The sequence below is a fragment of the Protopterus annectens genome, chromosome 14.part0 (assembly GCF_019279795.1).
Source record: "Protopterus annectens isolate FY-2018-M chromosome 14.part0, PAN1.0, whole genome shotgun sequence".
NCBI classification, from domain to species: Eukaryota; Metazoa; Chordata; order Ceratodontiformes; family Protopteridae; genus Protopterus; species Protopterus annectens.
In genome coordinates, this window is record NC_056748.1 from 24,199,364 (window position 1) to 24,210,691 (window position 11,328).

Sequence of the window (11,328 nt, forward strand, 5' to 3'; positions counted from 1 at the left end):
CCCTCCAACTTAAAGTACAAAGCCTTAAGAATGCTACAAATAAAGCAGATTTTGCCTTCACAAAAGAAGAACAATTGTTACTCGAGACGGGATTCGTACACCATAATGAATGGTTATCTTGGGTTAGATATAGTACCCGAGAAGCACATAGTGAGAACTGTATTTCTTGCGCTGAAGGTAAACAGCAATTAGCAACAGTCCCATTGATGCAAGATGAAGGTAACCTAATGTGTCTGTTGAAATTATTCTTCAACAAAACTGAAGATAAATGCAAAGATGAAACTCAGCGTTTTCCGGTCATAAGCAAAGTTGAGAAACTGCCTGCAGCGATTTCCTATCCAGGTTCGTATATGTGTATTTCCAGAGATGGCACAGGGAAACATTATGGCAATATGGGACAGAACTATTGCAATGTTACTGTAAATGGCAATGGGAATCCATTTCTGGAGAACCAAACTCATAGTTTAGCAGACGCATGGTGGTTATGTGGAGACAACAAACTCAGATCAAGGCTTACAATTCCCCTGGAAGGGAACTTGTGCACTTGTAAAGTTAATTCTGCCATTCTACATTTTCCCAGTTCCAGCAAGCAATTTCGTAAGAGAACTTGAAATAAAGCCGAAGTGGTTGAGTAGGAGAAAAAGAGAGGCACCGAAGCAATCTTTCGATAACGGTGTCTACATCGATAGCATTGGCATACCAAGAGGCGTACCTGATGAATACAAAGCAATAAACCAAATAGCAGCTGGTTTCACATCCATCTTTGTCTGGATTCAACCTAATAAGAATGTGGACTGGATCAACTACATTTACTATAACCAGCAGCGTTTTGTGAACTATACCAAAGATGCATTGAAAGGAATTGCTGAACAACTGGAGGCCACTTCGCAGGTGGCATGGCAGAATCAAATTGCGTTGGATATGCTCCTGGCCAAAGAAGGAGGAGTTTGCAAGATGTTTGTGACTTTCTGTTGTACATATATTCCAAACAACACTGCGCCTGATGGAAGTATCACTCGAGCTTTGAAAGGTTTGGAGATGTTATCCGAAGAATTGGCAGAGAACTCTGGGGTAAATAATCCCTTTACAGATTTTCTACAAGCGTGGTTTGGAAAATGGTGTCATCTCATCAGCAGTTTCCTGGTGTCCGTTGGAATCGCTTGGCAATCGTGGTGGTATGTGGTTGTTGTTGTATACCCCGTATCAGAGGTCTTCTACAAAGACTGGTTGATACTGCTGTTACGAAGACGATGTACCAGCAATTGCAACAGACTAGTGAAAGTGAATACATTGAAATGTGACTCTTTGCAAATGTTTTTGAAGTTTAAAAATGTGTCTTGCCAATGAAGTAATGTATGCAAAGAAAAACTTAGTTTTTACCATATATTGCTGAAATAAAAGACAAATAAAAGTGTTTTCGGGGGGAAATGTTAAGAGAAAAAGTTTTAAAAACATACTGTTATTTGTCTTTTTCCTGTTCTTGCAAAGTGAACATGTTATTTGTTGGGATATGCCTATCAAAGATGGGCCTCATCTGTGAACAAATGCAGCATTGCTTATGAACCTGAATGATATCTGTTTTCTGCATTTCAGAATAAAGAGATTTGGTTATAGCTCAGTGAAGCCTGGGATAAGGACGCACGGCCGAGTAAGAGTTAATTTACTGGGGCAGGCTGTGTGTCCTGGAAAATTTGAGCTACCGTTGTTGAATTGAACATTTTGTACTTCTTGAACATTCTGTACTAACTGTGGGTTTGAGGTAATTTGTGATAAACATGTTTTTCCTATATGTTTTTCATAGCCAACTGTCAACGGTCAGAAATGTAACAAAAAGTTGTTTTGCTTGCAGTATAAAAGTTGATGTCAGTAAACAAGTTGATCAGATCAGATCAGATCAGAGGAGATCAGATCAGTCCAGACCGGACATCTTGGCCAACATGCTGTGTAATCTGGTTAACTGCTAATAAAGGAAAATTCATCACCTGAGGCAGATGTGACTCGTTTGAATTTTTTCTTCTGACAGGCCACTGTATAGATGAAGTTTGTCTGATGCCGATGGTGAGAAAAAAAAATGAAAAAATCTCCAGAATTTCTAATAGCTTCTCATGCACAAGCAACGTTCCACAGAGCACTCATAGAAAAGCAATAGTGGCCTCACTGAGATATACATACATACATACAAATATTTCTAGCATGGGCATTAATGTACCAAAACACTTGTTCCCATAATAAGTGTCCAGGCTGTTCTGAAAAATATCTAAACTAGTACTTACTTTAATGTAATTTGTTAATCTGTTGCATGCATCAGCTGCTCTATCAGAGAACCAGTTAGTACACTTCTCTTTCCTATAGAATCTTCTACATAGGTTGTTTGCTTATTCTCTAAAACTTTTTTGATAATCCCAAACATTCCCAGAGGTAGTTGTCTCTTAATACCCTATATATAATTCTGACTAATCTCAACAAAACTGAACTAAGCAAAATGGAAGCCTGCTATAACAGAATTGCCCGCTTTGCTGCAAATTGCTCATATAGAACTCATCACTGTACTGCTTTCAGACAGCTCCACTGGCTTGAACTGCCCAACCTCCTAACCTACAATCAGCTCTGCCTCTGTCATTCTACCTATTACTTCCCCAATAAGTGTCCTGCCCTCAAAAACCTAGTACAACATCACTCATCCAAAAGGCCTCTTAGATCATCAAGCAAACTACTACTAGAAGTCACCAACAGCTACAATAGCTTTGGAGATGCACTATATAGTAGTTCAGTGGCTAAAAAATGGAACTCTGTCCCTACTAGCATTCAAAACACATCATCCAAAGCCTCCTTTAAAGACCTCATCAGGCAACATCTCAAGCAAAGTTGGTAATGCCATGATTGCTCCCCAGGCTAATGAAAGCGGATAACATATACATACAAAATCTAGAGCACTTGATAATAGTTTTCAGTCTTACTCACAAACACTGGCTAATCTACAATGTATGTACTGTACCTGTGTACTATGTATGTATTCTACTTATGTTCCAAATTTCAGCTGTACACCACAAATCTATTAATTACCTTTATTTTTAAAATTAATATGTTTTTGTTTGTTCTCTCCACTGTAACTGTTTATGTGCCGCATACCACTGTAAAAACAAGTCTCTTGTAATTTGTGTGTATACTGATCATGTCTAGATAACTAAATGTGTCTGTAATTTTTCTTTGTGGAGCTTTTCTTCCCGGGCCTCTGCTGAAAAAGGGCCTTTACGTCTCAGTCAGACACCCCCAGTTAACAAATGTAAAATAAATAAATAAATAAATAAATACTTGAATAAGATTTTTTATATAAAATTTGTTAACCGGGAAAGTCCGACTTGGAACGAAGCCAGTTTTCAGCAGAGGCCTGGGGAGAAATGCTCCAGATGCATGTCTTTGTAATGTGGGAGGAAACCGGAGCACCTGGAGGAAACCCACATGAATGCAGGGAGGACATGCAGACTCCACACAGAAGGCACCCCAGCCGAGAATTGAACCAGAGAACCTCTTGCTGTGAGGCGACAACGCTACATCTGCACCACTGCGCCATCGGCATATATATATATCCTCTTAGATATCTATAATACACTGCACAACTTCAGATATTTTAGTCTTTCATAATAATTTAAATTTTCTCATTCATGGATGCCCTTGGTATATTTCTGCTGTTTTTTTATAAGTTTTCCATACTGTTATTCCATACTCAAGTTTGGGTCGAATGTAACTAACAAACAATGACTTCATCATTTCTGATTTCGTAGTCTTTATAATTATTTTTATACAACCTATAGTTCTATAACTATCATTAACCAATTGGTTGATATGATTAGAAAAACTCATAGCTGGATCTACCCATATACCCAGGTTTTTAAATGAGTCTACAGTTTTAATCAGTGAGTACAATATTAAATATTCACCTATCAATTTATGTCTTCCAAATCTCATATACTTAGCTTTTGATGTATTTATAAGCATATTATTCTCCTGTGCCCAAATAGTCAAATTAGTCAAATTCTATTACAGACATGCCTTATCTGTAACAAATGTATTCAGTTTACCCATTTTCAGGTCAACTGCATATAGACTGTAGAACACCTCAGATGAAAAAAATAGGTCTACAAGATACAATAGGACAGAGCCCTGCGGACACCCTGACTGTAACCAAGGATTTCACCTGTCTGCTTGCTGTATGATACTTGCCATGTCCTATTTGTACACCATGCAGCTATCCATCTTATCAAGAGTATATCAATGCCTAGTTGTTCTAATTTATTGATCAGTACTTTTTGCATGACCTTATCAAATGCTGAAGTTAAATCTATATAAATTACATCACAGCACAATTTTTCATTCATAGCTGTTATTATATTGTGATAGAACATCATGTTACAGGTAGTAATATATGTGTTTTCAACATATGCATGCTGATATATGGCTTCAAGTCCCAGCCTATCCAATTCTGACAATAACTTATCCAATATTACCTTCTCCATTATTTTTCACCAACATGAAAGTAGACTTAAGGGTCTAAGATGGGTTTAATAAGTGCATGTCTCCAATCTTGAGGAATCTCCCCATATTTATATGACCTAGCGAATAATAGATATAATGGTACTGTAAGTTCTTGCTGAAGTGTTCTCAGGACATTATTACTAATTCCATCTCCTCCCTGTGCTTTGTTTGGATCCAGTTTGCATTGTTCTTTTTTCAATATAATCTAATTTGATTCCAGTATCTGAAGTTACCTGGATATCACTAGGACAATTTATCACCCCCTTTGTGGAGCCAACCTGTTTTGCATAAGATTTTGTAGATATGTCTATGATCTAGTGTGTCTGAGAATAATTTTTTGTAATCTGCACATGGTTTATCAAGTTGTATGTCTCTACTCCTTCCATAACTTATATATCTATAAAAGGTTTCCAATTATACTCAATATCTTTATATACATTTTCTTCAAATTTTTCTTGATCTTGTCTCACACTATGCTTAATTTGTTGTCCAAGTTGTTTATTTCAGCTTTCAAAGTTGTAGTTAAACCTCTTTACCATTTCTTATATTTTTTTGTCTATCACCTTAATCAGGTATCTTGTTCTTATGGAAATATTTCCCCTTGGAGTTGTATGCCTAGATCTTCTTTCTTTCGACTTTTCCCGGTTAGGGGTCGCCACAGCGGATCACCTGTCCGCTCATGATTGGCAGTGGAGTTTTACAGTGTTGAGTTGCCAGCCCGGCGCCCAACCTTCCACAGAAGGCACACACATGCACACACTCACACCTAGGGTCAATTTAGAGTGTCCAAGTTGTATACCTAGACCCTGATGTTAAACATTTTTTTTGCACTCAATTTCTTTTTCAAAATTTTTCACATTCCATCTGTTTATTCACTGAACACATCAGTCCAGTTAGTTTTACATAGTGACTGTTTCGCTTCCATATAATCTGTAATTATCATTCTGTGCATTGGTTTAGATTTCAGTTTGACATAATTATGTAGCAACAAATTAACCTTTATAATCAGTATATCAGCACAGCTGATGAAAACTCTGCCCAGGAAAAAAGAGAACAGAAGGTTGGTAAACTAAAATGTTATGCTTTCCTGTTTAGTGACCTCCTTGAAGGAGATATTAAAATAGTTAGAATACAAAAAATAATTATAGAGATGGTCAAGTAAATGGAGGGATGGCCACCTATGTCAGTGAAGACAAAAGCTCTCCACTTATTGCCAAAAAACACTGCCATAGCATGCTGGGAGAGAAATTATTTTTGTACCAGTGGAATACGAAGGATCGAAAGAATGAACACTAGATTGTGTGTAACACAAACCAAAGCTCAAAATAGTTCATTTCCTAAACATTCCATTTGACTAAAAAATGCTAGGACTGAAATGTCATTCTTGAAAGGCTTTATGTTTCAATTACTTAATATCAAGCAGAACGGGCAGGTAGTAATACCAGAATTGTGGTTCATTACCTTGGATTAAATCCTTTCCCTCAATAATTAATAAGAAGTCAAAGAAAAGCAGAAATAGGTGAACTTTAGTAATTAAATCCATGCCAAACTGTTTGTTATCACATCTACAGTGGATATAAAAAGTTTACACACCCCTGTTAAAATGCCAGGTTTTTGGGATATAAAAAAATGAAACCACAATAAATAATTTTAAAACTTTTCCCACCTTTAATGTGACCTATAACCTGTACAATTCAATTGAAAAACAAACAAATCTGTTAGGGGAAAAAATATAAAAAATTAAAAATGTAGAATACGCTGGTTGCATAAGTGTGCACACCCTTAAACTAATACTTTGTTGTGTGTGCACACCCTTAAACTAATACTTTGTTTTAGCACCTTTTTATTTAATTACAACATTCAGTCTTCTTGGGTAGGAGTCTAGCAGCATGGTACATCTTGACTTGGCAATATCTGTCCACTCTTCCTTGCAAAAGTGCTCCAAATCTGTCAGATTGCAAGGGCATCTCTTGTGCACAGCCCCCTTCAGGTCACCCGACAGATTTTCTATTCTATTTAGGTCTGGGCCATTCCAAAGCTTTAATTTTCTTCTGGTGAAGCCATTCTTTTGTTGATTTGGATGTTTGCTTGGGGTCATTGTTGTGTTGAAAGGTGAAATTCCTCTTCATCTTCAGCTTTCTAGCAGACACCTGAAGGTTTTAGGCCAAAAGTGACTGGTATTTGGAACTGTTCATAATTCTCTCCATGTTGACTAAAGTCCCAGTTCCAGCTGAAGAAAAGCAACTGCAAAGCATGATACAGCCACCACCATGCTTCACCGTGGGGATGGTATTCTTTTGGTGATGCAAAGTGTTGTTTTTGCACCAAATGTACCTTTTGGAATTGTAGCCAAAAAGTTCAACCTTGGTCTCATCAGACTATAACACATTTTCCAACATGCTTTTAGGAGACTTGATGTATTGTTTTGCAAATTTTAATCGGGCCTGGATGTTTTTCTTTGTAAGAAAAGGCTTCTATCTTGCAGCCCTACCCCATAGTCCAGACATATGGAGAATACAGGAGATTGTTGTCACATGTAGTACACAACCAGTACTTGCCAGAAATTCCTGCAGCTCCTTAAGTGTTGCTGTAGGTCTCTTGGCAGCCTCCCTGACCAGTTTTTGTTTTGTCTTTTCATCAGTTTTGGGGGGACGTCCAGTTCTTTGCAACATCACTGTTGTCCCATATTTTTCTTCACTTTTGAATGATTGTCTTTACTGTGTTCCATGGTATAGCCAAAGCTGTGGACATTTTTTGTACCCTTCTCCTGACTGATACGTTTCAATAATGAGATCTCTTTGATGCTTTGTAAGCTCTCTGCAAACCATGGCTTTTATTATAGCAGGCAACTGAGTAAATGTCAGGAAAATCCTACTAGGACAGCTGAAATTTATTTGGCGTTAATCAGAGTCTCTTTAATTTATGGGAGGTGTGTACCCAAGAAGACTGAATGTTGTAATTAAATCAAAAAGTGCTTCAACAAAGTATTAGCTTAAGGGTGCACACACACACACACACACACACACACACACACACACACACACACACACACACACACACACACACACACACAAAACACAGTATTAGTTTAAGGCTGTGCGCACTAATGCAACCAGCGTATTCTATGTTTTTAATTTTTTTCCCTAACAGATTTGTTTGTTTTTCAGTTGAATTGTACAGGTTATAGGTCACATTAAAGGTGGGAAATTTTTTTAAATGATTTATTGTGGTCTCATTTTTTTATATCATAAAAACCTGGCATTTTAATAGGGGTGTGTAAACTTTTTATATCCACTCTAACTCCCCTCACTGATCACTCCCCAAAGTATATCACAAAGGGGAACTGACCAAACAATATGTAAAAGGAATACAATTAGTGCAAAAACTCAGTAAGGAATATCTTAGAAGGCTAAAATTAATACTGAAAACAGCACTGACATCTAGGAACCAAGTCCAAGCTATAAAACAATTTGCATTTCCTGTTCTAACTTACAGTTTTGGGGTGAGTGACTGGCCCCAAAAGGTACTGGAATGGTAGGATGGGAAAACAAGAAAAATGTTTCATGCTTATTAAATGATATATAAAACTAGTGCATACCTAGATTCTATATTCATCGTTCTGAAGGAGGTATGGGCCTCATCAAAACTGTTTACATGTATAGATCTGCAATTGTAGGATTGCATACATGTCTGCTGACCTCACAAGACCCAAACATAGTGAAAGTTTTGAAACATGAAGCGAACAAGCCTAAGATGACTTCCCTGCTTAGTTTAGCAGAAACATATTGGTTTCAAGCTGTAATGGAAACCAAACCAGAAGAAGACAAAAATCAGGCAGCAACTGAATGAGCCAAAAAGCAAAAGAAAGAATGTAAGGTGAAGGATCAGATGAGAAGGCCAGAAATGTGGAAAAGGCATAAATATATTTGCAAGTACAGAACGCTCCTAGAACAACCTCAAGTCAATCAGGATCTGACATAAGAATGGTTAAAGAGAGGTGAATTTAAACCAAAAGATGAAAGGATAGTGGACTATTTACAAAGTCCATTGAACATGTGGGAGAAACAGACAAATGCAGGTTCTATAAAACAGAACTGGAAACAGTCACACATCTTGTGGCTAGATGTGAGACACTAATGCTATATTGCTGTATTCTGAAAGGTATAATAATATGGCAAGATTGTTGCATTGGGGATTGTGCAAACATTAAAATATTGTAGCTGAGAAGCATTGGAAACATGAACTATAAAACATTATAGAGAATGATGAAGTTTGTATCACATGGGATCACCCATGACCAACAGTTCAAAAATAGATGAGAGAAAACCAGATAAAGTAGTCCATGAAAAGTAGACAAAAGTAGCATTAATCACTGACATTGCTACACCCAGTGATTATAGTGTCTTACACAGAGACAGAGACACAAAGTTATAAAATAAAAAGTAGGATTTGCGGGCAGAAACGAGGGCATTGCAGAAGAAGGATACCCAGACAGTTCCAACAGTATTAGAAGCAATGAGTCTAATAAAAAAGAATTGACAGCCTTATTTATATATGCTATAGATACATGTAACTCCATATGAATTGTAGAATGAGTCAGTTCTGGGCACATTGTGGTTGTTGTGAAAAGCACATCAAAGACTGAAACAATACTAATGTCATGAACTTTAATCATACTTGACTTAGGAATGGGGTTAATTCCCTTCATAGTATTAGAAACCCAATTGACTTGGAGAAATTAAACCGAGAGAAACCACTCTTCAAACTATATCACAAAGGGGAACTTACCATACAGCATGTGAAAGTAATACCATTAGTGTTGCAAATCTCATCCTTAAAAATGCTCATCTCAACCCTAGATTAGATACCCATTAATACATTATGGTGTGCAAATGATAAACTTAATTTCTTTATAACAGCTTTTACAAAAGTCCTGAACCAGGTTGCTCCCTATAGAAAAAGGTGGGTCAAAGTCACATATTACAAATAGGCAACCTCCCGTCTTAAGTACTGGTGAAGATGAGGCAGATAAAGAAGAGGTCAAATACATATTGGAAGGTACCATACTTACATACTAGAAGGTACATACAAGTATTTCATTTATACAGACAACTTCCTTTTGACTGCAGGACAACAAACATGAAAGGGAAATCTGTTCATATCCAGAAATTCACATATACTTCTCTTTGTATTTCTAAATTAATTATATTTTAATGCAGGAAACACCCTTATTGCCTCACAGTCTGAAAAGCAGTATTTGCTGATGAATTTTGTGGTGCTGCGGTAGCGTTGTCACCTCACAGTAAGACGCTGTCCGGTTCGACTCTCAGCTAGAGCGTCTTCTGCATGGAGACATGCGTGAATGGGCGTACCTTCGTTGAAGGTTGTGCATCAGGGCTGGTAACTCGGCATGTAAAAATCAACTACCAATCATTAGCGGACCGGAGTTCCGCTGTGGCGACCCCTAACCAGGAAAAGCCGAAAGACACAACAAAAAAACCATAGAACAACAAAATGGAATATTATTTGTTGCTGCAGCACAATGATGCACTACGTAGTACCTCCCTTACCACTATCCATAGGTCTCAGCCAGAAGGTAGGGAAGAGAATCTTCCAACATATTCTTTAAACTTCAGCTAGTCAACCAGGATATTATCTGCAATCTTATATTTAAATGTACAAAAAGAATGTGTCCAAGTTTTGTATAAACCTGGAAGTGAATCTCATAATCTGAATCATTAATGGATCGAACAAAGAATGCTTAGTTCTAAGAATCTAGAAAGATAAGAAGTACTCATAATAATTGCTCAAAGAAGTGACTTCAGTGCTAGATCAAGCACAAACCCAAAGAGATGCTTATCCCTTTGACAACAGGTTATGGGAAGTAGTTCACTAATAAACGGCAGTCTTCTGGACATGTGGCCTTCACCTTCAACATGGACTAGATCCAGCTTTAACAAAAATTAAAAATCATATTCTCATCAGAATGAGCAATGGAAAGTAAATGAATCTTCTGTTTTTGGATATCAGTGAGGTATTTGATATAGTCACGTTCCAAATTAAATTACTTGATTTACCAATTTTTGCAGGAAGGATCACAGATCATCAGTTGGATTTTAGTATTTTCCATACCCATAATCATAATCTGCCAAGTCCCAGGTGCCATATTAACCATAAAGAAAAATAATTCAGCCTCATAAATGTAAGCTGTCACAACAACAACAACAATAAGAAACCACTCAGTAACTCATTCCACCCAGTAGTATCATATCATATTAGCAATAAAAAATAACTGTAAGAGAACCTCACCTGTACCCAATGTCACACCAGCGATTGTGTGTCATGTGATATTTCTGGATAGATTTCACCTGTGAAATGCATGACAATCTAGTACTGCATGGACTTCCTGCTGTATGATGAATCACTGCGTAAGTCACAGGGGTGGAAAGGTGATATGTACAGTTAGGTTGCTGTGCCCTCCATTCTGAACGGCTTATAATTTTGGGACAGCTTTCAACTATGATAAAGTCAAAGAGCATGGATTAAGTATGTTAACTACATATTTTTATTCGACAAATTCCAAAGTTCTTATTGTGCTTCATATAACCAATAATCTGCTGTACATAGTCTAGATTATAGATCACAATAACTTAAAACAGAAACCCTAAATTCTCTTGCAAACTCATTTTTTTCCTGACACATCTCATTCACTGGGAAAAGTCGAAAGAAAAACAAAACTATATTTTAAATGTATTCCTCATTCCAGCTTTTCAATCTTTTTTCTTTTCTTTTCAT

The 11,328-nt window shown here is 37.1% G+C and overlaps 1 protein-coding gene across 1 annotated transcript in view; it reads right to left on the reverse strand.

Moving 5' to 3' along the window:
• The window catches only part of LOC122789143 (peptidoglycan recognition protein 1-like), a 210,022-nt gene extending 198,950 nt beyond the window's left edge, over positions 1–11,072 (reverse strand). Inside the window, exon 1 of the mRNA XM_044056373.1 lies at positions 10,843–11,072. Within this exon, the coding sequence (XP_043912308.1) occupies positions 10,843–11,072 (230 nt within the window). The remainder of the gene's footprint in view (positions 1–10,842) is intronic.
• Positions 11,073–11,328: the final 256 nt, after the last annotated feature.